The sequence below is a fragment of the Cavia porcellus genome, unplaced genomic scaffold (assembly GCF_034190915.1).
Source record: "Cavia porcellus strain 051 isolate PalLab524CR breed Dunkin Hartley unplaced genomic scaffold, mCavPor4.1 scaffold_31, whole genome shotgun sequence".
Classification (NCBI taxonomy): Eukaryota; Metazoa; Chordata; class Mammalia; order Rodentia; family Caviidae; genus Cavia; species Cavia porcellus.
The window spans coordinates 5,149,284-5,176,563 of NW_026947514.1; the positions used below are offsets into that span (position 1 = coordinate 5,149,284).

At 60.4% G+C, this 27,280-nt stretch overlaps 1 protein-coding gene across 2 annotated transcripts in view; it reads left to right on the forward strand.

Moving 5' to 3' along the window:
• Positions 1-1,407: 1,407 nt before the first annotated feature.
• Positions 1,408-27,280, forward strand: part of Ccdc85c (coiled-coil domain containing 85C) — a 55,861-nt gene continuing 29,988 nt past the window's right edge. The window contains exon 1 of one of the 2 annotated variants that reach the window (XM_013144839.2): positions 1,408-2,371. In XM_013144839.2, coding sequence (XP_013000293.2) covers positions 1,576-2,371 — 796 coding nt within the window. In that variant the 5' untranslated portion in view covers positions 1,408-1,575. The remainder of the gene's footprint in view (positions 2,372-27,280) is intronic. The other variant, XM_063240855.1, reaches the window with a different exon arrangement.

The window sequence follows — 27,280 nt, forward strand, 5'->3', positions numbered from 1 at the left end:
CCTAACCACTGATACCGAAGGCAGCTGACGATCATTTTTAGTGACAGCGGCCTGCCTCAATTCCCGGCACAGCACTTAGGCTAGCTGCCCTGTTATCTGGTCTGTTTATTATCTTTTCCTCCTCCTCCTCCTCCTTCCAGAATGCTAAGTACTCCCCAGAGGCCTGTGGCCTCCTGCCGGGTCGTGTCCCCGTGGAATCCCCTGAGCTGGGGAGCCGGTGGGGCTGGAACAGGCCTGGGAGAGCAGGTGCCCGGGCACACACGGTTGTCCCGGGCAGGGTCGTGCAGTTGTCATCGAGGACATCAGCTGCTGCGCGGGGGCGCGCTTGGGGCCGCGGGCAGCTCATGGGGGCGCGTGCGGGGGGTTCTCATTTCCTTGCCGGTGTAGGGGACCAGCTCCTAGGCCAGCTCGCAGCACGAGCGCGGTAAATGCGCTTTGAGGACTCCAGGATAATGAGACTTACTGCCCGTGGGGAGACCCTGGGCCCAGCACTGCTGCCGGGGCGGGGGTGGTGGCCCCTGGCGGTCGGCTGGGCGCCCCGGACCTCAGGGGTTTGCGCCAGGCGTGTGTCAGATTCTCCTCCGATCCAGGGCATGTGGCGGTGCAGCTGGGACCTGCACCAGCTCCAGGCGAGGGGCTGGTCCTCAGCGCCCGAGACCCAGGGAGGTCGGGAAGGTCCAGGTTGGACTCTGGCCGGCTGGCGAGGCCCTGGGCTCCCGCGCAGACGCCGGATTTGTAGTCCCGGACCAGCAGGGAAAGCGCAGAGTGGCCGCGCATCCGGGCGGGGAAGCCGGGCGCAGAGAGGGGCGGAGGGGCCGGGGGCAGGAGAGGGACAAAGAGCGCCCTGCCCGACCCCGCGTCCGAGTCCTATTGTTCGTCGCAGTTCCGAAAGCGCCGAACTCTGGCGTCCCCAGGAGGGAGCCGGGAGCTGTCGCGCGGACCCTGGGTGGTTGTTTATTAGGACAAGAAGTGGGGGGAGGAACACGGGCCGGGAGGGGGCTCCTGCCTAGGCCAACGTTGCCTTTAAGGGGAGCCCGGCCCTACCTTTCCACCCCCGCCCCCCGCAGCCCTACCTGCTTTTTAAACGCGCCCTGGAGCCCTGGGATTGGCCGAGGCCGAGTCCTCCGGGCGCAGAAACTCGAACCGCCGGGAGGGGGTTGGGGCCCAGCGCGCGGACCGAACCATCGTGCGGCGCCCCCGAGCGGCCCCGCCCCCCCGCACACCCCCGGAGCCGACCAATCGCGCGTTCGAGGGGGCGGGACCGTGGCGGGAACGCACCACTGGCCGGGCGCCGAGAGGGCGGGCGGGCGCATCGCGCGGGGGAGCCCCGGCGCCTCCGCCTCCGCTCGCCCCCCGCGCGCCCTCCCACCAGGGGCGGGGCCGATGGCGCTCCCCGCCCCTCTCCTCCCTGGGTGGGCGGGGCAGCCAGGGCTCCCGGAGCGGGGCCGGGGGCGGCCTGCGCCTGCCTCGCCCGATCGCGGAGGGAGCCCCGGGCGCACGGCGGCCGCACGCGCCAGCCCAGCCGCGGAGCCCCGGCGGGGAGCGCGAGGGCGATGCGGCGGTGACGGCCGCGCTATGGCGAAGCCCCCGGCCACGGCTGTGGCGGCGGCGGCGGCGGCGGAGGAGCTGAGCCAGGTGCCGGACGAGGAGCTGCTGCGCTGGAGCAAGGAGGAGCTGGCGCGGCGGCTGCGGCGCGCCGAGGGCGAGAAGGTGGGCCTCATGCTGGAGCACGGCGGCCTGATGCGCGACGTGAACCGGCGGCTGCAGCAGCACCTCCTGGAGATCCGCGGCCTCAAGGACGTGAACCAGCGGCTGCAGGACGACAACCAGGAACTGCGCGAGCTCTGCTGCTTCCTCGACGACGACCGGCAGAAGGGGCGCAAGCTGGCTCGCGAGTGGCAGCGCTTCGGGCGCCACGCGGCCGGCGCGGTGTGGCACGAGGTGGCCCGCTCGCAGCAGAAGCTGCGGGAGCTCGAGGCGCGCCAGGAGGCCCTGCTGCGCGAGAACCTGGAGCTGAAGGAGCTGGTGCTGCTATTAGACGAGGAGCGCGCGGCGCTGGCGGCGCCGGGGGGCGCGAGCGGCGCGGGCGGCGGCGGGGGCGCGGGCTCCCGCAGCTCCATCGACAGCCAGGCCAGTCTGAGCGGGCCGCTGGCGGCGGCGGGGGGTTCGGGGGCCCGCGACGTGGGTGACGGCAGCAGCACGTCGAGCGCGGGCAGCGGAGGCAGCCCGGACCACCACCACCACGTGCCCCCCGCGCTGCTGCCCACCGGGCCACACAAAGCCCCCGAAGGCAAGGCGGGGGCCACCCGCCGGTCCCTGGATGACCTGTCGGCCCCGCCGCATCACCGCAGCATCCCCAACGGCCTACACGGTAAGGACCCCCTCCCTCTTCTCCCGCTGGGGTTCAGTGGGGGGATCCCGCGTCCACCCGCCCGGGCGCTGGGTCGTGGTTAGGGGTGGCGCGTGCCCCTGTCCTGCGGAGAATCTGCAGCGGGGCGCAGCTCCAGAAAAGTTTGTCGCGGTGAAGTTGTAGGTGTTGGCGGCCGGCCCTGCGGGGCTGGCTGGGGGCTCCTCACCCCTGCCAGGAATCCTTAACCCTGCAGTGGGAAGTTCTGTGGGAGGGGAAAAAAATCCTTGGGGAGTTAACTGAATTTCCCCTCCTTTGGAGCAACAGGCGCTCCCCGCCCTACCCCGAGCCCAAGTGGCGTCCACGTGTGTGCGGTGAGTGGAATTCCGCCTGGCTTCCTCCTTGGCTTATCACTGCGGGCAGGAGCGCGGCGAGCTGGGCCAGAGGACCCGGGCCAAGTGGCTTCCTGGTTTCCTATGCGTTCTGCACATCGGGTTCGGGACATTTTTCAACAGAGGGGCTAAGGTTTCCCCAAGGGATAATGGAGGGCTTGGAATGGAATCTGATTTTTGTCCTCTTCTGTGCCTCAGTTTCTGCATGTGTGCACTGGCGTCAGGGCGTCAGGGGTTTGATGTGGAGATAACATTGTGAAGGGGTTTGTAAATTGCTGATGGCAGAACATCTGTGGCTAGTGTGTGCATGGTGAGTGGGAGGACTTTTGGCTTCAGGAAGGCTCTGCATTGTCTTCCACACCCACCTGGGTGTCTGCTGACCTAGTGCAGGAAGAGGGTGACACCAGCTGAGATCTGCGGGAGCCCAGCAGCCTGTCTGTCCCCTCCCCTCTGTCCTTTGGTCACCCGGCTGCTCCTTCTCTCTACCTTATGGCAGACTTGGTTCTCTCAGTTCTGCTTGCCACTTCCTGGACTGCCTGTGTACCTGTCTGGTTCTGCCCAGAAGAGTTTCCGATTCAGAGGCAACATACCTGGGCCTTAAGTAATTGCTCTTCTCCGGTGACAGCCCCACCCCTGGAGGGCTGCTGTCTTTGCCTTGTTGGCTGAGTGACCTCAGTAGGTGTATTGGGGTGAAGGCAGGGGTGGGCTCTAGACCCACAGAGGTAGGGGGCAGTGCTGCAAATTTGTCCCTTATTTATCCTCCTTGGTCTGTGTGAGTTCAGGGCAGGACTAGGTTTGGAGGGATATTTTGTTACTGATTAGCCATCTATGGCTACAACTCAGGTTTCTTTTTGCAACTCTGCCTCTACCCTGCTTCCCACCACAGGCTCCTTCAGGTTGGCACCAGGAGCTCCAAGCCAGGTGGATTAATTTGTTGGGGGGGTGCATCCTGGCTGTCTACAGCACCCCGCTTTTCTGGGGGCTTGGGAGGATCCGTTTTTCTGAGCCTCAGTTTCCCCAAGTACAATACTGTAGAGAGGGTTGCCGCAGTCCTATGGCTAGGAGATGGTTTTCAGCTGCGTCACCAGTGTTACTTGGCGAGAGTGGCTCTCTGCAGGACGCTGAGAGTGCCCAAGTGTCCGAGCCTGTTTGCAGTTTGTCTTGGGTTGTGCAAGATGCCAGGGCTGGGGCTGGCTCCGAGTTTCGGTTGTGGCAGTGAATAATGCAGGAGCAGACTGGGCAAGGGCTGGGCTTTTCCACCTGCTGGGCGGTGGGTAGGGTGCAGAGGTGTTGGGTTTTCTGCAGAATCCTGCAAGTCTCAAGTGCACTTAGACAGCTGGCGGATTTTGTAGCAGTGAAGCTTTTGGGCTGGGGGAAGGTTGTGAAAAGCCAGAGTTACCATTCCAGATTTCAGTTCCTCATGGGATCCTTCTGTTTTGTTTTGTCTCTTTCAAGTCACAGGTGGCCTTGAGATGTTTTTCCACCAACATGAGCAGAATGCCTGGACACAGAACAGGGGCTTTCTCTTAGACACTGGGCTTTTCAGTATTGGGACCTGTGGCTTCCCATTAGTGCAGTGTGGCCAGTGCCTCAGTACTGCCCTTCAGTTTGTCCTCATGGGAACATTGGGAGGTAGTGTTGCCCCCACTTCACAAACAGGCAAGTAGAGGGTTTCCAGCCTTGCTGGGGAAGGCGACCAACGTCCACAGTGCCTGTCCTGGGAAGGATCTCCCTCAAGGCTGTCTATGCATGGGCCATGGGCTTGCATACCTGGCCTGTCAGAATTTTCCCTTTACTGTTAATCAGGAGGCAGAGGTGATTTTCTGTTCTGGATCCCAACTCAGGTTTGCTCTCTCCTTCTCGTGCTGGGAAGTGTCAGCTTCTTATCAGTGACCGAGAGTGCACAGATGGTTGATAACCCTGTTACCCAGAGAGACCCAGAGAGTCAGAAGGCTGCCTTGAGTTTGGATCTTGGTGCCTTCGTGGATCGTGGGCCAGTGGGTTAATTTTGCGGAATTGAAGTGTATCCACTTCGGTAAGGTGAGGTGGAACTCGAGAGACCCTCTGCCCACACTCGGGCTTTGAGGTCGGCGTCCACCTGCACAGAGTGGGCCTCTGAGGTTGCAGCATGCTCCCGGCTTAACAAATGCCCTTCCGCCTCCCTTCACAGCCCTTAGTGCTGTTGGACAGCTCGCCTGGAAGTGTGCATCCCAGAGCTCTGCGTGTGGTGGCTGCACCTGCTGCAGAGCAGGGCTCGGTGGCCCCGCAGTCCTTTCCAGGGCTTGACCCTCCGTGGCCGGGGTGGGAGGCGCCATCTGTATTCTAGGCAGTCCTCAGCCAGGCGGCCTGTGAATGCGTATGCAAATCGGGCTCTCTCGATGTGGCTGTGGGGCTGGAAGTCTGGTGGGGGTTCTCTGCTGTGATCTAGCTGCTCAGGGAGACAGCACAGACATCACAAATGCAGGTTTCCCCTGGAACTGATGTGATTTTCAAACAAAAGAACTTTCAGCTTCTTTTCTGCCAGCCCCTCCCCCACCCCGTGAGCCCCGCCGCACCCCCCTGGCTCCCTGGATGTGTCCCCCCCCCCTGCTCTCCTGTGGCTCACAGGGTAGAAACCATAACCTTCCCAAACCTCTTTGAAAACCTGTGAATAGACACCATTGACTTTAGAAGTTTGGGTTCAAATTTTGTGCTTCTCAAAATAAGCTGCGTTTGTTCTCCTGCTTGTGTTTTCCTTGGTTTAAAAGGGAGGGGCTGAGGGGAGAGGGGGCCTGAGCTTGGAGAAAAGAGGCGGAGCGTGGGAGCTTGCGGGCCGAGTCAGTCTTTTCTGAGCAGCTTCCCGCTCACCAATGAGGCCACCTTTCCTAAGCCCCACAGGCTGGAGCAAAGGTCGGAGAAGGTAATGGGGCAGGTTACGTAAGCGTTTCCTTCCGCACCTGACCAGAGGGAACCGTCTGTGGCCTTGGAGCTCTGGGTCCCTAGGGCCACATACAGAAGTGGGCGTTCCCAGGAGTTTCCCTTGGGGCACTCTCAGTGGAGAAACTGAGGCTTGGGAAGGTAGGGTACCTCACTTCCGGGACCTGCCATGAGTCTGGCATCTCCCGGGTCAGGAGTCTGAGCCCATCGTCCAGCGCCTTGGGCCCAGGGAGTTGCTGGGCCAAGACCTGTGTGGAGATGGCATGGCTTCTCTCTCCTCCTGGGAATCGGACCCCAAACCCACCCCGCTGTGCCACTGCCTCTCCTGCAGCCGCCTCCCCGGCCAGGACTGTCTGCTTCTCCCCAGGCCCTTACCCACGTGGGTTTCTGAGCTCCTGCCATACAGACTCGGGACACTGTCCCAAGACCTGCTCTCTGCACGGGGAGGCCGGCTATTGCTCAGACTGTTTGCCACCTCAGGATTTCTGCAACTGGCCTTCTGGGTAGGCAAATTCCCAAGCCGTTGGGTGGGGCTGGAGGCTCTGTTTTCTCAACTGCAGACCACCCTTGGGAGGGGAGAGAGGTGGTGTTCTGTGTTCCCGGGTGCCACGCCTCCTTCTCCGCGCTGGAACACACCCTGGGCCCTGTGCGGAAGCCTCGCAGGCCTCTGGCTCTGGCTCTAGGGTGTGGAAGCCTTGCGACTGCTCTGGGATCTTGACAGCTTGATGAGCATCTCTGCTCACTTGCCTCCTCTGTGTTCCATGAACCCGGCCTTGAGGGATGCAGTCCTAGGCTTTCTGTTGTTTCCTGGACTCCCCCAGATTTGCCTCCTTGGGTGCAGCTGGGGAACTTCTACACAGGCTTGTTCGTGGAGCCCTTGTCCAGGGCTGCCACAGAGCCAGGGTGTCCTGGTCCAGTTGAATGGAAAGGAAGATGGCATTTCCGGCAGGAGTGAGCAGAGTGGCAGGGCCTAGCTGCAAGTCTGGACCATGGCATTGAAAGCCTGGAGCAGGGGTCCCTCCTTTGGGAGCGGTGTACAGGTACCTGCTCGGAGCCTGTGTCCTCTGTGGGCTCCCACACAGCCTGGGGGACTCTGGCCATGTCAGCGGCTACGTAGGAACTGTCAGAGGTGAAGGGCAGCAGGGCTGGGTGCTCAGGGCAGCCAGGGAGTGGAATTTGACCCAAAGGTGGGAGAGGACTCATCTTATAGGTAGGGAGGGAAACTGAGGTTCTGAGTGTTTCCTGCATGGCTCTGGCTTCAGGGGTAGCAGCTGGGCAGCATCACTCTGGTGTTCCCCATGGTGTAGGCTGGGCTGGGCAGCAGGACGGGAGCTCGATGTGACAGTGACTACAGGAATGAAGCTTCACTATGGGTCCTCAGACCTGGGGGGTCAGCCCCAGCGCCGTCCTCAGCTCTTTTCTAACTCTTGGAGCTGTGCCCCCCAGTGCCAGGCTATTCCCGCTACTGAAGGGACACAGGGGAAGTCGAGGCAGGCGTGTCCTCTCTGTCTGCATCTGCTGCTTCTGTGCAGTCCCACATAGCTGTGTGATCAGTGCGGGACCAGCTGGGCTTTCGGACTGGCAGGTGAGTAAGTCCCACCTCTGGGGTGCAGAAGGACAAGCAGATCCCAGTGGCCTCCCTGAAAGCTGCTCCTCTGCCTCGGGGAAACTGGCTGCCATCATGGCCCCTGCTGCTGTCCCCAGGCTCTGGGCAGGGCTGCCTCGGGGTCACCCAGTGATAGATGCTGCTCCCAAGGACTCTCTGCCATGCTTCCCAGCAGCCGGGCAGGTAGAAAGCTTGGGGTTGCTTGGTTGCCCTGCAGGTGCCTAGGGCCTGCCCTAGGTTAGTTCACAAGCCTTGACTTTGGGGCGTGGTGAGGTCTGTTTGCTGACCCCCTTCCTTTGGTGTTGCCCCCACTGGGCGTCCTGCCCATTGGTCTCACTTCCCAGGGGAGTGAGCGCCGTCTTCCTGCTCCTTGGCGCTGTGGGTTGGTCTGGGGACTCTAGTGTATTTGTCTTAGGGTCTCCTTCCTCCCTGCCTCCCTCCCTTCCGGCCTCCCTCCGGAAATGCTGTCTAGAGTGGATGCAGCCTCTAGGGCTGATGGTATCTCGGATGGAGGAAATGCCAGGCCTGGGAGAGCCGGAAACCGCGAATCCTTGGGCACTGAGATCCCAGCAGGGCTGGCCAGAGGGTGTTGGCGCCCTCCCTGTCCTGCCCTGTGGCCCTGTGGCCCTGTGGCCCTGTGGCCTTCATTCTTGGGACTCTGGTCCTTTTGATTTCTGCCTTGGTGCTGAGGGGCCAGTTCTACAAATGTCTCTCTCTCTCTTTGGCTTTTGAGAGTCTTAATATATGGTTCAGGCTGACCTTGAACTCACTACAAAGCCCAGGCTGACCTCAAACTCATGGTGCTCCTCCTGCCTTAGCCTCTGGAGCACTGGGATTATAGCTGTGCACTAAGATGTCGGGCCCAAAAGGGCCCTTTGGGTGGAACCAAACCTGTGCTGCTGTATTACCCTACTCACCCCAACAGGAGCGGGCCCAGCAGGCCCCCCATGTCGATGAGTGTGAGGAGAGCCCCCACGGGCCATGACAGGCAGGGCCAGCTCGGGTGTGCATGGCTGAAAGTGGGCATTGCATGGGGATCAGGTGGGAGCAGAGCCAGGTGTAGCAGTGATGGCCAGGGGACACGGGGTTCTCCTGGCACCTCCAGTTCCATGGGGTTACAGTGTCCTGCTGAGAATCAGAGCCTTTCCAACCTGTCGCCTGCCCTGTGGGCATGTGTGTCCTCACACCTGGAGGTCGGGGGCCTGCAGTGGGCGACTCAGAGAGGGTCAGTGCTTCAGCCCAGGGCTGAGCTGGCCGTGCACATGCCTTCCTCTCTCTGTGCCCCCACCTCTCCTCTGTAAGAAGGAGGGCTTCACTGGGCCAGGCTGGACCCTAGAGACCTGCAGCTCCTCTGGCCCCCTGACTCGAGTTCCTGTGCAGACCAAGCTACCAGTGAGGGCCACCACCCCACCGGCCCGAGGCCACACTGTGGTCCTGTGAGCCTGCTGTCTATACTCCCTGGGGTCCTCTCTGTCCCTCAAAGACTGAGCTTAGTCTCTTTAGTCTCTTAGTCTCTTTCCTGGTGCTTGGTCCTCAGACATAACTGTGGTGTGGCGGCCTGTGACCACAGCAGTACTGATGAGCCGCAAGCTAGTGGCCTCTCCTGGCCATCGTCAAGGCCGAGACCCCAGCCAGCCCAGCGTCTCCTGCAGAGCAGGGCTGATGGAATTACCTGCCTCGCCTATCTGATTGCCCAGCTCAGAGGACTGGGTACCCGGTTTGCGCCCAAGGCTGCAGGGCTCCGGTTGCTGGTACAGGTTCACTGGGGACACGCTGTCTGTACCCTGCCTCGAACCTCTTTCCTGCTCCCTGTCGTGAGGCACAGGTGAATGTGGCAGTCTGGGTGGGGTCACAGGCTGAGTCCCCAGAGTCACAGAGGAGATGATGAGGAGGTGGCCCTGCCTTGTGTTTTGAACCATGTTGCGGTCAAACCTTTATGGTCCCTCTCATTGTTCACTTGCGGTATTTGGCACCAGTGACCTGCTGCTTCCAGCAAAGTCCAGCGCGGTGGTGGCTGGCACGGCCTGATCCCCTGTCCTCGCCACCCCGCCCCACCATCGCGTGTATTGAAAACTCCTGCTTGGGTCAGTGCTTGTGCACTGTGCCTGGACCCCAGTCTGGCCTGGGGGGGGACCTGTGTGGTCCCTGACACACTGTGGTTGCTGCTGCTGCTGGGGTCCTGCCAGGCAGCCAGAGATCTGGGGGGATCAGGGGGGAGAAGCTGCAGCACTTTGAGAGCCAGGTTGTGTCAGCGGGACAGCCCGGGGACGCTGGCCCGCAGCAGGGCATCCAGGGACTGGCTGGCCTGCCTGGCGGAGGCTGCATCGGTTCACGTGGGCATCGAGGGAGAAACAGCCCGGGTTCTGCCCCTGCTGACCTGTGCTGTGTGGGCACCTGCGGTGGTGGCCCTGGTGAGCCCTGCTGGGGGCCCGCAGGCCTCAAGCTGGACACAGCCTTGCTGCCCCTGTCTCTGACTGGCTGCCTGGCAACGCTTCTGTGACACCCCTCTCTCGAGAGGTGCTGGATCCTCTGCCCCGGGGGTGGCTTTCTACGCTGGATTCAAGGGGACAGACTTGAGTAGGGCCGGTGGCGCTGAGTTGACAGCTATGGGGAGAGTCGACCCATTTCCAAAAATAGACCCGCTGCTGTCAGGGGACGCGTCTCTTTGTCTCCCCAGATCTGCCTGGGCACTGGCTCCAGGTTGTAAGGCAAGAAGGCGGCCTGCTCTTGTCTAGGAAGCTGGGGCCCCAGCCAGCACCCCGCTCCCCCGCCCGCCACAAGGGCCCGATTGTGTGCAGGCCCTGAATGCGCCCGCCTGTCACCGTGTGCCGCACCGGCTGGCCTCCCTAATGAGCCCGCTCTGGGAGTGGCCCTTTGTGGCAGGTTCCGGCCACACTGCCCGTGCCAAGCAAGGCCCGTTTCCCTGCTGCCTGGTGGCCTGACCTCTCGGGGTAGCCGGTGGGACCTAGGGAGCTCCCCTCCCCCACCCGCTCTTTCTGTTTCCGTGTTTTCTGGGATGTGCGGGTGCCACTTTGATGCCGGGACAGCAAATTAAGCAGCGTGTTTCTCCCTCCCTTGGCCCCTTCTGTCCCAGCTGGGAGAGGGGGATCCCCTCCCCGCCCCAGCCTATCCATCCCGCCTCTTCCAGCCCTCCCACGGGACCTTCCCAGCCACTGTCCTTTCTCTGTTTACCCTTGGGTCTCCTGGCTCCTGCCCTGCACACAGGCTCATGTTTCCTGGGCCAACAAAACCCCTTTCCTCTCCCATCCTGCCCTGGAAGGGAATCTCTGTGGTCCTTGCCCTGGGCAGCCCCAGATTCTGGGCAAGGTGACTTCTCCATGCCGTCCGTGTCCCCTGCCAGCCTGTCTTCTGGGTCAGGATGGGGTGCTGGCCCCCTCTGTCCCTCTGGCAGCTTCTTGTAGTCATCCGTTCCCCCCCCCCCCCCCCCGGGGCTGCCTGGTGGGAGCTGTTGCTCCTGAACTGACCCTGAGTCTCTGTCCCCAGAGTCTTGGTCCTGAGGCTCAGGTTCCCAGTTACCACTGGTCACCACCCTGCCCACCTTGTGCTTCTGCATCACTGCGTCACCTGTGTTCACCCCGTGTCACGGTTTCCGGGCTCTGGCCCTCTGTGGCTGCTGCAGTTCAGACTAGGCACAGGGAAGGGACAGGGATGTTTGTAGCTGTCAGCCATGTGGGGACCTGCGTGGGCTTGGGGCTCTGCCCACACTGAGGCAGAGGGCAGCCTGCCACTGGGAGGCCTCTGTGGACCTTGCCGGCCTCCCTGCTTCTGCCGTGAGCCCTGTGCTTGCTGCTTGCCTTTTGAGCTCAGCTCAGTGCAGGAGGTGGACAGCCCCACATGTGTGATACATAACCTCTGCCACTCCGGGTCTTGGTGCTTTGCAGCCCTGAGCTGGGCTCCTGGCAGACACTGCAGCCCTGGCTGTGTGGGTAGACTCCGGTCCCCAGAACTGAGAGTGGAGAGGCCACCGGGCTCCAGGGGTCTCCCTGGCCAAGCCCAGCCAACTGCTTCCCAGCCACTGGTTCCCTGTTCTCAAAATAAGGCCAAGAAGGCTGCAGGATCCAAAAACAAAGAAAATGGCCTTCCCGGGGTAGGGTAGAGTGGAGTGATGGGAGAGTGGACGCACCGCGGCCTCTCCCTGTCCTCCCTCTGCCCCGGAGAGGTTGCATCCCGCCCTGGCTGCCCCCCTACCCTGCTGCTCATTTGATTCCCTTGGTAGCGGTGGCTGTGACTGGCACATGGGTAGGTGCCCCGGGGTTAAATGAGCTGCCTGGGTCCAGCTGCTGGCCACCACGCCAGCCGTCTCCAGTGATGAGGCCGTTACGTGCCACACCTGGGGCTCTGGCCCTGCGCCTGGCCTCTTCCCCCGGCTCACGGTGTCCTTGCTGCCGAGCCTGTTGGGGTGAATGTGGCATTAGGCAGTGAGGGTGACCTTGGCGTGGTCCTAGCAGCACAGCCCAGACAGACCAGACCCAGGGCCCCCCATGTCCAGCTCCCCCTCTGTCCCCTGCAAGTGGGCGGGATGCCAGCTTCCCCTATAAAAACGAGTGCAGGGTTTAGGGTCCCTTGACCTTGTGGGTTGGGAGGGTGGAGTGAAACCCCTCTAGACTGCCTCTTACTCCATAGTAGGGGCGGGGTGGGCACCCAAGGACAATGACCCCTCTCCTGTGGCATCGCTGCCAGGCTGTGCTGCCAGCCAGCAAGGTCTGTCAGGTGCAGTCTTTGCCTGGGGTAAATCCCCCTGCTCATGGTGTTGGTGGATGGAGCACCCTGGGAGTGTGGTCAGGGACCCTGCTGCTGGTGTCCCCACCCTAGGGGTGCTCCCAAGCCTAGGAGTACAGTCAGAGGATGCTAGGGGTGCTTCCTGCCCTCAGCTGGTGTCCTGAGTGTCCCTGTCCTGAGTGTGGTCCCCAAGCAGCATGGTGCCTCTCTGATCTGCTGAGCCCCTAATCCCTTCCTGCCCAGCCAAGCATTTGTCACCGGCTCTGACCTGGTTGGTTGCTGGTTGGTGGGGGACAGTGTGATCCATTCTGAAGTACGTGGGGCTGAATGCTGTGGGGGCCCTGGATAAAAGACCCGAAGTCTGTGGCAAGAGAGAGGTGGGGAGCTGCCACCCCACTGTGTCTGCTGTCCTGCCAGTCACAGATCTGCTTGGTCTCCCAGGGCCCCTGCTGCACATCAGGGACACTAGGACTTCTTGGCCTGCTGTTTAGTTTGGGGGACTATGCAGGAGGGAGATGCCCAGGGCAGTTCATTGCTTTCTGTGCTCTGCAGATCAGATAGTGACCTCCCAGCTGCTGCCTTGCCTGAAGACACTGTGCACGCCTCTCTGTCCCTGTAATTGACCCCTTCTCTGAGAGGACAAATGCTAAGACCCCATGGGTGCCCACGACCACAGCTTGTCCTGAGCCCTGTATATGCCACACTGATGACAGCTATAGCCCCTGGGTGACTGATGGGTGAGTGGTGCATATATGGTGGACACACTGGACATAGGGGCGACTCACGTCCCAAGGGATGCAGCAGGAGGGCACAGATTACATCATGTTACTCACAAGGGTGCTCAGTGTAAAGCTGAGGAGTCATCTCCACGATCTCCTATTTCTGACCTGCTCTGGTGGGCGTTGGTGGACCATGGGTAACTGAGGAAGAGGAGAGGGAGACCACAGATGAGAGGGTGACTTTACTCGCGTCCGCCTACTGCTCTGGGCATCTGAAATGCAGCAAGCAGGGCTGCCCTGCCAGCGCCCCATTTAGCTCACATGCCCCCTCCCCAGCTTCAGCCCCACAGCCTCTCAGGCATTTGCTGGCCGGCCTCTGAGGACAGCAGATGAGGGAGACCTGTGTGTCCTGGGGCGTGTGGTGGGGCTGGCAGGCACCCAAGGCCGAGTTTTACAGGGCGCTGCGCTGGGGCTTGCTGTCTTTCCCGGAGGCTGATGTGAGTGTCCACAGAGCAGTTGGAGCTGAGACCGACCGGTGTGGGGACTGCAGGCTGGAGTGGCCACCTGGCAGCCTCCCCTGGGGTCCTACTTCTGTGCCTGATGTGAGCCGAGGTCGAGCCAGGCCCCTTGCCACACTGGGGCAGGCGTGGAGGTCACCTGTGACCTTGACCCGAGAAGCATGGCGGCCTGTAGGTGCCCAGGCCAGGCTGTGTCCTTAGCGTGCCCAGACTTTCCCAGGGGGGACCCGGCTCCTGTATATAAGGAGCCCGGCGCGACAGCCTGGCTGTGTTGGGGGCCTGCAGGGGACAGAGAGTCTCTGCATCTTCTCTTGCTAAGTGACGTGGACACTTAGAGGACTCCAGGGGCCATCCCATAAGGCGATGGAAAAATCCACAGGTGCTGTTTCTTGGTTATTCTTTTTTTTTTCCTGAAAAAATAAGCTAACCACCTGGTGTAGTTGCACATGCCTGTAATCTCAGCACTCAGGAGGCTGAGGCAGGAGAGTCACCACAAGGTGAGGCCAGCCTGGACTACATGGCATGACCCTGTTTCAAGAAAACCGAGAGGAAAAAAAAATGACCCCAAACCAGACACTGAAGCTATTGTTTTGTCATCAGGCTCAGGGCTTCAGCAGGCAGTTAGCTAATCGCCTTGTAGAGGATGAGGGGGCGGGGCATCGGAGGGGTGACCAGAGTGACCAGGGCAGAGTGGTATGACCCAGGGAGCCCTGCGCAGAGTCCCTGGGCTGACCCAAGGCAGGGGCCGCAGGGCGGTGCACTCACCGCTCTCCCCCTGTCTGGGTCTCATTCTTTTTAAGGCCTGGCAGCAGGAGAGCTGCAGGGGTGGGTGGGGTGTGGGTGTGGGCCGCTTTGGGGGGATGGGATGCCCTGGGGTGGCCTCCCCCTGGTGAGCAAGATGGCTGGGGTCCCGTTCCCCAGTCCCCAGCACAGGCAGGTGGGAAAGCCTTCTTCCTGAATGCCCAGCGGTGGTGTTTGTCATTGAAGGACACCTGAAGAGGAGGAGGGTGGGGTGTCCTGGCCCGAGGAGGAGGAATTGAGCCCTGGCCATGGGGTTTCCCCTTGGCACCATGGAGGGGCCAGGGGTCACATGAGGGCATTGTTACAGGACAGTTGGGGCATCCGAGGTGTCACTCACGTTGTGGGACGGAGACCTGGGCAGTGTCCTGTCCAGAGAGGGGCAGCGGCTGTGTGGGGTGGGGGAGGTTGCTGCTCACAGGTCTGGGCCCTGGACCCCGCTTCTCTTGGCTGTGTTGGCAGAGCCCGGGGCTGTCCCGTCCTATCCGCTCTGTCCTGCTGCCTTGCTGGGCGGGGCTCTTACCTGTGCCACCCGGGGTGCCCACCTCTGCTTGGTTGCACTGTGCGGGCTGTGGACGGTGGGGTCACCCGAGGTGTGTGCACAGTGACACTGAGTCCCCGCACCTGTGGTCATCTCGGTGACAGCTGCTGGTCACTTAGTGCTTTGCACACTTGAGCATGTGGAGCCCTTGTGGAGCTGAGGTGCTGCTTTTGTTTGTCCCCTTTGATCCAAGGGGGACACAGAGAAGTTCAGTAGCTGCCCAGGCTCCCAGTGTAGGAAGCGGCAGGGCTGGGATCTGACCTCAGTGCTGCGGCTCTGGGGCCCCCGGGCCCAACCCCTGCCTCTCCTGCCCTTCTGAGCATCTTGTGCATAAAAATCATTTTCCTCACCTGTGACGCTGTCTTAAAGCGACTTCCTGTTTATTGTTGTTTTTTCAGGTACAAATTCTTTTTTTTCCTCTGGTATAATTTGAACTTTTTTCCCCTCCAAATCCATTTTATTTCAGGGAGAAAAAGAAAAAAAAAAAAAAGAAGAAAATAAAACTAAAACAAAATTTCAAAACACCTCAATCAGGGGACAACAGTGGTCGATCAGTGGTACATTGTCACAAATCACTCACCCAGAGCATGGAAGGTCTGCATTTAGTTGTATGAGCAGTATAGGACAGATCTTCCTCTTCAGTGAACTCAGAGAAATCAGTAGTGTAACTGTCTTAATTATTTTTTAATGTATATATACATACACATGTACATATGTTGTTTCAAATTCTAACACTAAGAATACAATGTTTACACGTTTGAGTCTGATTTATTTCAGTTATCAGTATGGCGTCAAGTTGCCTCAAGTTTATCCTGCTTGATGGCTGAGTAGTACTCCATTGCATAAAAATACCACATCTTTTTTATCCATTCTTCAGTCGATGGGCATTTGGGTTGTTTCCAAGATCTAGCTATTACAAATTGCTATCAACATGGGTGCACATATATTGCTGTGGTATGAGATGTTTTTAAAAGTCTTTTGGGAAGATTCCCAGAAGTGAAAAAGCTGGGTTGAATGGAACCTCTAATCCTGCTTTTTGAGGAATCTCTACCCTAATGTCCACAGTGGTGGCACCCGTGTCTGTATTTCTAAGACAGTGTGTTTCTGTGTGCCCGTCTGGCCTCCAGTTCATCGTGACCCTGTTGGCTCAGCCTCCAAAGTGTTGGGATTACAGGTGTGGACACCACTTCCAGCTACTTCCCGTTTATCGTACAAAATTTAAAAAAGAATAGATGCCTTTGACGCTGATGTCCAGGCAGCCTCTGTGTGTCACGGCGATGGGACACTGTCCCTGTGGATCAGCGTGTGTCCTTGGATGTCCAGCCGGCCTCACACCCTGTGTGAGATGGGGTGGAGGACACCGGCCTCGCCCCACCCGTACCACCCCCTACTCTGTCCGCTGTCGGAATGCAGGCACCTGCCCCGCCAGGATCCACCGCACGTTGTGGGAGAGCCGAGGAGCTCCTAACTGAGCGTGGTCAAAGCCGCACACGACGGTGGCTGGACTGCAGCCCCTCCATGTCCCTCTGCGCCCATTTCTTCCCCAGTGTGCAAGTTTCTATCACACGCGTGGGTTTATTTTATGTATACGCATCTGTGCCTCTAACGATGTACCGGCAATTGAACTCAGGCCCTTGCGCTTGCCAGGCAGGCGGTTATGCTGCTGAACTGTATCCCTGGTCTCTGGAGCCCCTTTTAATACATGTTTATTTGGAGGCAGGGTCTCACTACATTGCCCAGGCTGGGCTCGAACTTGTGATCCTCTTGCCTCAGCTTCCCAGAGTGCTGGGATTATAGGCCTGTACCGCCTCACCCCGGTATTATGTGCGCTTTTAAAAATAAATGATTTTGGGGGTTTAGGGGTACTGCAGTTGCCTAACACCCTGCATTATTGTTGGTATCATAGAGGACAAAAGAGACAAATAGAATCCCCCACGGAAACCTATGAGATTTCGAGAAGGACTGAGAAGAGCGGACCCAGCGTCTCCCGCGCTGCACGGTTTCTGGTTATTAGCTTCTTGCAGTGGATTGCGCCTCTGCTACCCGGAATGAGCCAGTGTTGACACATTAGTATCAACAGAGTCCCGAGCTTCCTTGCCTTTCATTTCCTCACTTGTTACCTAATGTCCTTTTTCGGCTGGAGCTTCTCCAAGACTCACTTTTAAAAACCCGATTTCTCCTCTCGGAATTGCTGCCGTTTCCCGGTGCGCGCTGACGGTGTCTTACTGCCTCCCCGCTGCTCCTCCACCGCCACCCGGAGTGGCCCTCTGCCTGTGAGTCCCGTGGACAGGTGTCCTCCGAGGACCCTGCTGCATCCTTGCTGCAGTGGGCAGCGTGTGGCTGGGTCCCGGGCTCTGGGGTCACAGCTCCTGAGTGTGGCCGGGGCGGGACTGCACCACCGTTTCTAGGCAGGTGACAGCTTTGGAGGCTCATGGCACGGGCTGCCCACTGTCCCCCCTCATCAGCAGTGGACATGATTGCCTGGGCGTGACCCCGACGCCTGTGTGCAAACGGCTGGACAAGGCCATGGAGGGGGGCAGACAGCCTCAGTGCAGTGAGGGGCCAGGCCAGGCCTGCAGTCTTGGGCGGTCCCCATTGTGGGCCTCAGTTTCCCTCTGGAGATGTGGGCACACTCAGATGCTCTTCCTGGGTTTACTGGGAAAAGCAGTCGAGGCCTCTGAGTTCAGTGACAGCTGCCAGAGGACCACAGATCTCCATCTTTTGGGACCAAGCAACCTCTTGAGTGTGAGGCTGGGGCAGGGCGCGACACCTGCTAAGCACAGGAGCTCCAGCCTTTCCCGACCAGTGCGGCCGCGCAGCCTGAAGCTAGTTCTGTCCAAACAGCTACTGTCCTCTGGGACCCTCACTCCCAGGATTGCTGGCCCCTCTGTACCTCGCTCCAGCGAGCAGCAGGCCCGATGGACAGGATGTTTCTCCAGAGCCCATTGAGAAATCCCCCTGGAAATCTCCTTTGGCCCCGGTGCAGGCAGGCGAGAGAATTGAGGACAATAGGGAGCCAGAGAACCAAGGGCGCCTTTGTCCGGGTCGCCTGGGCCAGGGTCAGCGGAAGGCGGCCGGGGCGGGCCGGCCATGTGCGAGCCATGGATCTCTGCCTGGGGAGTGGCGGCTGATGCCCAGGGCTCTACTGCACCGAGCCACGTGGTTTTGGGTGACCCGTGACTGCTCATCCTGGCTCTGTGCCTTGTGGAGTTGGGGGCACCCTGGCGCCTTCTCCAGTGGGGCTGTGGGCCTCACCACCCCCAGGATCCCCCTGCAGCCCCGCCTGCCTGTCCCGAACAGCCTCACCTTGTCCCGGCACCCATCAGCCTGAGTGTGAAGTCGGGGCCCCCTGACCCCAGGCTGAGAGTCCCTGAGTTCCATCTGAGCACCTCTGTGCCCGCCTGGACTGTGGCTGCCTCTCCTGCCTACAGCCCCCTTCCTTCCCTCCTGTCTTCTCCCTCACTTGGGGACTCCTTGTCTTCAAGCCATGGTCCCTTCTAGTCTCTTGTCGTTTTAAGAGGCTTTCTTGCCTGTCCTTTGGTGCTGGGCATGGAGTTTTAGCTGAGCGTGACTTGTAACGCCAGCTTCTCTGGAGGATGAAGCAGGAGGGTTCCAAGTTCAAGCCCCACCTGGGCAGCTCAGTGGCTTAGGGAGACCCTGCCTCAAAATAAAACATAAAAAGGCCTGGGAAAGCCCAGCAGATCAGCAGTAGATCCACTCTGATGACCAGGTGGGCTCCTGCTTTGTACCCTGAGGGTGGCAGTATGTCCTGTCATTGATCCGGGATGTGCTGTCTACTTGGGGTGTAACCTGTGAGCAGCCATGAGGTGCTGGGCCCGACATTGCCCAGCTTTGTCACCCTGCTGGGCAGCCCGGCCATCCTTCCTCAGAGCCCTGGGGGCCGGGCCTGCCGCTTCCTGTCGAAGGGCTCCAGCTGCCGCCTGGATGACTGAGTTCCTGGAAGGTGCAGCAGCTGCAGGAATTGGAGGCCCCGCCCGGGTGACTCACTGGGGTGGCCCAAGGCTGTGGCTACTACCCAGTCCCCAGAGGAGCCAGATGGGCAGTGGGTGGGGACAGGCAGGGCGGGCCACCCTGACGACCCTGTGTGCCTCAGTTTCCTTCTGGGGAAGAGAGTCAGGAGGAGGTAGGCAGGTGAGTGGGTGTGTGGGGACCTCCTCCTCTACACCATGTCGCCAGCCTCACTGGACTCACCACCCCTGAATCCTCAGGCTGCCCCCTGAAGGGTGCAGGACGCCTGGCCACGCTGTCCCTGCCCCTGGCCTGCAACACTGTGTGCCATCTCTGCCTGCTTGGTCAGTCTGGGTCTGGCTTCCCCGGAAGGTGCAGGGAAAAGGCCAGGAGAGGTGGGTGCCTGGGTCCCATGGGAGACGGCCCTACCCGGAGCCCCAGTTCTCCTGGCCTGGATGCAGGGGGCAGGTCTCCCTGCAGACACCACCAGCTCAAGACAGGAGAGGTGTGGCCACACTGGGCCTGTCCCTCTCACCAGGGCCCTGGGGCAGGAGCGAGGAGGGGGAGGTGGAGGAGGAGGGTTGGGGGAGGCCTTGATTCTTAGGGAGCCTGGGGAGCATGACCTGGGCCACGCACGCCCGGTGGGTGTGGGCACACACGTCGTGCAGCAGCCTTGGTCACCGTGTGCGCGTCCCTGCCCTGCCCTGGTCCCTGCGCATGCCTGAGCCTGCCGCCAGTGCCTCCTGTGGCCGCGTCCCTGGGGAAGAGCATCCTTCCCTCCCTCCCCGCCAGTTCTATTTTTGCTTTTGACCTTTCGCTCTTTGCTCCTGACAGTGGGCCTCGGCGTGGCCTCGAGCTCAGTGTGCATAGTGGGGAGCTGGGATGACTCAGTTTCCCTTCATCTGAAACCCCCTCCCAGCCTCCCCTCAGGAGCAGTGCCCAATTCCTTAAGCGCCGAGCGGTCCCCCACGGGTGTGACGCTGCCTACTGGAGACTCCAGGTGACAGGTGGCTGCCGTGTGACCCTGCTGGGGTTCACAGCCCCCCACAGTGCACCCTGTAAGGACTGAGCCCTGAACCCGCAACGCCACTCCAAGGCTGCTCTTTGGTGCCAAGCCGGGCGGTAGCCAGTGTCCTCTGTGTGATGTCCCTGCAGTGTCCTGCGTCCTGTACCCTGTGGAACCTGCTTGGCCTGCTGGAGGAGGAAGACTAGCCGCGGGGACAATCAGGGAGACGCATGTGACTTGCCCTCACCATCAGACTCCTGCTCCCCGTCCCTGCCCTGAGCCTTGGTCTCCTCAGCTGTGACGTGGGCTCAGGGACCCTCGCACTGGGCTGGGCAGGTGGGATCTCAGGGAGGCAGTGAGGCAGCCGTGTGTTCACTGAGCTCCCTGAAGGAGGCCTAGTGTGTGAAGAGGAGGCTCCGAGCTCTGGCCAGGGACAGTCGGGAGTCCCTGGTTTATGGTTTCTGCCCAGACGGCTCAAGGTGCCCCTCGTGGGGTGAGAAAAGGCCGGGTGCAGGCAGCCAGGGCCTGGTGACTTGAGAATCCCCACCTTGCTGTGTTACCTGGGTGTGTTTCACCCTCTCTGAGCTCTAGTTCCCTGTAGCTGGAGGTGACTCCTGGTCCTCTCCACCACTCCACGTCCCCAGGGTGTTGTAAGAAGACTGAAAACTGAAAGGGGCCAAAGCACCTGTTTACTGTGGGCTCGGTGGGAAGGGACAAGGGGTAACTGTGAGATCTGGGGGAGTTGGGGCTCACTCACACTGCACCCTAGCACCCTGTGTGGCTGCCTGAGTCCTCTGAGGGAGGCTGCAGGACCAGAGGGGCCCAGGGTTGTAGGTGTGACTCATGAAAGTGGCCAGATGACGCTGGCCATCCTGGGGTGCAGACAGACAGGTCAGCGTGTCACCAGAGATGTCCCGAGATCCCACTTGATGTCACATGGGGATGGGAGTGGTTTATACCTGTGATGTGCCCTCAGTGAGAGCTGTCCCCATTGGAGCCTGGTGGACTGCCCAGCTTGTGGGCTGCTGGTGGCCCTGGCTGGTTCCCCTGGGGTCTCCCATGGCAGCCTGACCACTGGACAGGAGGGGAGGGATCCCATCTGCCCCTGGGACCTGAATCGGAGCCCTGATGTCCCTGCCGGAGCTGGGAACTATGAAAGGCAGACCGTCTGCGGGGTCATGCTGTTGGGGCGGCTGCCGTTTCCTCTGTCAGCTTTGATCTCTGACAGCTGGGACACATGGCCTGGTGGAAGCTGGGGAGGGGCCCCCCTGGCCCAGAGTCCTCATCGGCGGCTGCGTGAGGTCGGGCGCGTGCTGGGCTGCCGCTTGACTGTCCCTTTCTGGGAGGACAGTATGGTCACCATCACTTCCTGTGGATGAGGCAGCTCACATTTTGCTCTGGTTTGAGCTCGTGGCATGATTCTGATTCTCTCCCTTTCTTCCTGGGTCCTCGTGTCAGTCCGGGAGGCGGGTTTCCCATAGATGAGGGCAAGGCTTGCTAGGCGATTTCTGGGTGCTGGGCCAGACGTCCCACAAGAGGCCGGGGTGAGGGGCGCTTCATGATAAGTGTGTGCTATGGGACCCTACTGGCTGTAGGACCCAGGCTTCTGGGCCCCAGGGCCTCCCCGAGTCTCTGCCATTCTCTGGCGGGGTGCCCAGTCATGCAGTGCCCTCCAAGCACCCTAATCCTCAGTGCTGGCTAGGTTGGATGCTCGGCCTCACAGAGCACTCCTGAGCCAGGCAGCGGGGCAGGGCAGGCCAGATCCTGGGTCGATGCCAGTGAGGCCGGAAGGAGGAGGGCACTGGCCACATTCCAATGGCCAGGTCTGACCCTGGCCGAAGTCCCCACCCTCTAGGAGGCCCTGCTGTCTGCTCTGGGGCCTGGCCAGGTCCCTCGAGCCTCGGGGGCCCTGGTGTGGAAATGGGGATGACCACGATGGCCATGAGTATGCCTGCCTGGGCCCTTAGTGGTCCCCCAGCTGAGGCGGGGGCATTGCAGGTCACAGAGCTGAGTGGCCAGGGCTGCGTGAGCTCTGGTCACAGTGATCGGTGTGGCCACAGGGGGCCGGGGTGCAGGGGTTGTGAGCCTCTAAAGCCTTCCCTCCTTTCCTCCACCTTATCTCTGCATTCCCCGAATTCCTCCACCTCTCTGGGTCCCCCTTGCTCTGTCCCACCTGCTCTCCATCCCTCTGAACAGGGCTCTGTGAGAGCAGGGCAGCTCCCCACACTGTGGTGGGTGCGCAGGGGGCCAGGGTCAGCTCTGGTGGGGCAGCCGGGCTGAGGCTGCCAGGTACAGCATAGCCTGCCGCTTGCTTTCTCTTGATCTCGGAGGGACCAGCTCTGATCTCCCGCTTCTGGCTTGGGGCCTGTGAAGAAATCCCCAGAGCGATTTCCCTTCTTTATCTGGCCCCCCCTGGGGCCAGGCTTGCCAGGCCAGGAGGGCCGGGCGGCTGGTCAGAGCCAGCTGGGCCACTTCCCGGTGAATCCCAGGCTAGGTGGGTACTGGGAGGGGCCAGGAGGAGCCAGGAGGTGCTGTGTCTCTGAAGTCCCATTCCTACAGAGCTGGCCCCTTGCCCTTCTGTCCACGAGGATGTCCGGTTGAGATTTTAGTTCCAAATGGCAGCTCCTCAGTGTGGCCACCCCCATCTGTCCTCCCTGTCCCAGGAAGACACCTGGGGAATCCAGGAGGGGCCGTCTGGGCAGCCCCAGCCACCCCTCACCTCAGTGAGACCTCGGTGATGTTGCAGGTCTTCCTGGTCCAGAAGTCCAGGGTGCTTGTGTGGCCCCCGTGGCCTCCCAGGTGGACAGCGCTATAGGGCTGGGGTGGTGCTGGAGCTGGGGCGACTCCCTCCCCGAACCCCTCTCCCAACAGGCCAGTGCTTCCTTGTCTGCTCTCATTTGGTGCTTCAAGTTGTGTCCTGAACCATAAGGCCTTTGTCACCACTGTACCCCTCCATCCCACATACTGGGCTCTGGCTCTGTGTCCCCTGTGGAGGATGGCGGATGGTGGGGCGGGATGGAGCTGGCTGCTGGACTGCAGGATGAGACACAGTGGGGAGCCCTGGGGCCCCTGGGGCTGAGGCCATTTGCCACAGCCACCAGCAGCGTCCCTGGGGAAGAGTTGAGGGGCGGGGGCAGCGGTGATGGCATGAGCAGCCCTGACATCTGGCGTTAGGACCCAGTGTGTTTATTTCTTGGAAAACAAAACAAAAAAACAATGCATTTTTGAGGGAGGCCCAGCACTCCCCTGGGAACGCAGGAGGGCTTCTCAGATACCACTAGGCCCTGCTGGGCTCTGGTCGCCCGGCTAGGCCTTGAAAGCGTCTTTGGGGGGAATCCGACCCCCACCTTTGAACTTCTTGGACTTGTGGGCTGGGACTGGGGTTGGAGTCCATGTTCCATGACCCAGCCCAGGGGCAGTGGGGCTTCACACTCCAGAGACAGTGACGGGACATCTGCTTGCCTGAAATATTCACAGTGCCAGCCCCAGACGGGCCAGACATCACTCTGTGCGTGTGAGATCCGGTTCCCCATCCATCTTTTTCTCCACGGACTTCCTGGCATCGTAAACCTTCTAGCAAACGGTAGGAAGACAAGAACCTAAGATGCGGAAAGATCGCTTCATGTCTGTTACCATGTTAGATCTTGGCATGGTGGAGCCTTCTGGCCTGGAACTCTGTCCTCGCTGCCTCTGCCTCACAGGACTGAGTCTCTGGGCTGCTTCTCATCTCCTGGAGTGTGTGTGTGGGGTCCCAGGATACAGCACCAGTGTGCAAGTTTGTCCCATAAGGCTGGGAAATGTATTCGATCATCATAGCAGTTAGGGCTGTGTGTCCCCAGAAGTTGGTAGCTTTTATTGTTGCAGCGGGAAGGTGATTGTTCCTACAGCTCCTGCAGGCAAACCTGGGCGGAGTCAGGGTTGGAGTTCAGTCGTGCACTGGTGCATGAGGCCTCCCACTCTAGCCCCTCTGAGCGTGCAGGGGAAACCTTACCCAGGGTCCCCTGCTAGGTCACCAGGGCTGGCTGCTGGGAGGCCTTGGGCTTGGTCTGCTGCCCTCAGTGGCCAGGCTGGGAAACCTAGAACCCTCCTTACTGCAGGGGTGTGGTGAGGGTGGGCAGGAGGAGGCAGGGAAGGTGCTTGGAGCAGACCAAAGTCTAAGTGAGGAATTCTCTGCCTGCCGGGGAGGTGTGGTCTTGGGAAGGCCTGTTTCAGGTCCTCCCTGAAGAAGCCCCTCTTTGGAGCCTGGCTTGTTCTGTGAGCTCCTGTCTCTGTGCACCTTTGCCAGTGACCACGACCCTATCCCCTGGTGGCTGCATCTCCACCCTGTCCCTCGCCAGGCCTAGGTGACAGTGAGACGAGAGGCATGCAGTGTGATAAGCCACAAGCAGAGGTTTGTAAACCAACACAGGTCCCAAGCTCGGGCAGGGCCCTGGGGCTGTGGGGTTCTGATTTGAGGCTGGGCTAGCCGGGGTCACTCTTGGCTCTGTGGCTGGGGCACTGATTTTTATGGATGTGGGTTTTTGTCCCAGCACCAGGGTGTCGTTGTGTAGCTCCCGGCAGTGGTGGGGGTGCTGCTGGGGACAGGGCTGTCCTTACAGTGCCTGCCACTGGGTGCAGGTGTCCAGCACCTGTGGGGAGCAGCATCTGGAGCAGCAATGCTGTCCCAGCAGTCTGTTAGCTTTGGGGACAAAAGTGCTTCCCAAGTCCGGGTCTTGCGATGCATGGTTCCGTTTGCTAGGGTTCCTGGTTTGAGCCTGCTGACTGCAAGGAGAGGAGACCGTGGACACTCCAGAGGGAGGATGCTGCCTCCGTAGTCTTAGTCCTGGTGACTGACAGGGTGCTGGCTTGCTGGCCCAGTACTCAGAGGCAGAGTGCTGATGGACCCGGGAGCTCGAGGCAAGATCTCCATCTCAATAAAGTAAAATAAAGCCATGGCCAGCACTTGGGTGGGGCCAGGCTGGACGAGCAGTGCAGACAGGCTGAGCTGGGCTCTTTGGATCTGATCCTCTACCCTCCAATTCTGGCAGCCTTCTCTACAGCAGACTCATCCCAGGAGCCCCAGAGACCGTTGATTAGGCCACCTGTGTACCTGGGCTGTGCTGGGCGTGGCCTTCCCAGGCGAGAGGCCCTGCCTGACCCTGGGATCCACCCTGCCAGGTGAGGCACAGGCGGGCCCCGCCCCCACCATGCCAGTCCCGTCTTCCCCACTAGAGCCCTGGCTCTGTCGCCAGCCTGGCTGACCCGACGGAAGTCACGATTTATCTGCCCTTTTTTTAGTCTGTGTCTGGCTCCTGGCCAGACCACTAATAACAACGCAACACAGAGTACCCTCATATTTGTGGCCATGAGGCCTGGTATGCCCTGCCCCGGGGCCCTAGGGAACCCCAGCTTCCTTCTCCCGAGGGAGCCCCCTTGCCCTCTGCCAGCTCCTTTCCATCTCTGGTCTCTGAGCAGAGTCTCCTGAGTCCTTGCCTCGGTGTCCCTGCCAGCCCCTTGAGAGTGGTTCACAGAGGAGCCCTGGGGCATGTGCTGTGGGGGCTGCCCTGGAGGCTGTCCCCAGATGCGTCAGGCAGTTTCTAGGGAGAAGAGGGTAGAGGAACTGGGAAGAGCTGTAAAGGGTGGGAAACCCAGGCCTCTGCTGCCCCAGCCACTTGGCCAGCAGGGGAAATGGGTTGGCACTGGGCCCTGAACCCTGGTTGCACTCTGACAGCCACAGGAGGGGGCTGAGCAGGGCGTGGTGACCCCAGTTTGCATCGTCTTGGTCCAAGGGGCCTGGATTGGGAAGGGCCAGGTTTTGGGGAGCAACTTCCTGGGCAGCAGCAAAGGGGAAGCCTGGGTTGGGGGGTCACAGACACTGTCCTGGGGCCACCTGTCCCTATCCTACAGTGAGTTGGCATCCCCTGCACCTGTCCTGTCCCAGCGGGATCCCGTCTGGTAAGAACTGAACTCAACCTTGTAGACTCCAGATACACCTCCCTGGTGTCCACCCAAAGAACTCGTCCGTTTGATTCCTGGGTGAGCCCAGTCCCTCTGCCTTGTTCCCTGATGCTCAGAAGTTGCCAGGCCAGCTTATCACTGGGTACAGCAACTCCATGCTGGACAGTGTGGCCCTGGGATGACCTGTGGGCATGTAGGGTACAGGCCTGCTCTCCTGATGCCCCCACCCCTGCAGGGCAGCATGGACTGCTCCCTGTGGCATAGCTGGTTGGAAGCCAGCACGGCTGCAGGAGGCTGGAGGGCTGGGGCTTTTCTGGGCTGTGCTCCACCCTGGTGTCCTGGTGCATTGGGTGCTACGGAGGCAGCACCTTTGTGGGTGACAGAGGCGACTGCACTACTCCTGGCTTTCCCCATCTGTAAAATGGGCCATGACAGTGTTTGCTGTGCAGGTCAGAGAAGACCCGGGTGGCCTGCCTGGCCTAGCACCTGGCTCCTGACAGAGCCTGGTAGATACTGGTGGTGACGCTGACCAGCAGCCTTGCTCAGAAAAGACCAGTTTCCTGTAGAACGCAGTGTTCAGTGACACCGCGGAGCTCACAGCCACGTCCTTGCCAGGTCTGCCCCAAGCACTGGGCAGGTGCCCATTTGCCTCACGTATGGGAATCGGTGGCCGTCAGCACCCAGGACATCTGGGGCTGTGTCCTGACAGCTCTTGGGGTCTCTGGGCTCAGGGAGAGTGTGGCCAGGGTGGCAGCCGCACAGTGACAGTTGCCTGTTTGTGCCTCCGTGGGGACTGCTGGCCTGTGCTCCTGTCGAGATGCCTCCTCTTCAGCATCCCTGTGCCTGGCCTGCTGCGTGTCTCTTGGTGTTTGTGGCTGTCACCATCTTAGCGGCTCGGTTGGGGTGTCCAGTAGAGGCTTCTTTGACAGCGGCATGGCCAGAACATGGGTGCAGTGTGCTGTGTCCTCTGCTGGAGATACCCTGGAACTCGGTCACTGGCTGTTGTCTGTCACAGTGGTTCTGTGATGTCTGACTGCTCCGGGCCATCCATGCCCGTTGTTGCTTGGCTTTTCTCTGCTTGGTGCTGGGCACAGCCCGCCCAGCAGCACCAGCCTTCTGGGCCCAGGGCCCCTGGCCTGGGAGTTTGGCTTGCAGCCCTGGGTCACCCTGGGGGAGGGGAGCCCTCAGATGAGCTTGAGGGGCCTGTAATTGGATGGGCCAAAAAAGGAGAAAGCTGGGGTTAGTGCAGGGGTCTGGGGACCAGGGACGCAGAGTACAGGGTGAGATCCAGTGTCCCCCAGCATCAGTGCTGTGGTTTCTGTCAGCCGTTGTTGGTCAAACCAGCTGAGGACAGTGAGATTGATGGCCCCAGACTAAATCCTGGCTGCAGCCGCTTGATCACATGACCCGAGGCCAGCGACTGCCGAGAGGGCCGTCTCCTGTTGCCTCTGAAGGTGGCTGGTAGCCCACCACGCACAGTCCCCGAGTGTCCTGAGCTCACCGTTTCCTCCTGCATCTGTCCCAGGAGGGCCCCCACCCCTGCTACCCAGGGTCCCTCCAAGCTGAATTCATTCTTCTCCAGGGGTCTCAGATGGGCCAGATTTCTGTCTTTCTGTAAAGAAAATTTAATTTGGATGTCTGCTGAAGACACTTGAAGGGCTCCACTTTGCACCATTCTGGGGAGGCGGAGGCAGGAGGCTCTCAAATTCCAATCCAGCTTGGGCAGCTTAGTATCGTAGTGAGATTTTGTCTCAAATTAAAAAAAAATTTTTTTTAAAGGCTGGGGATGTG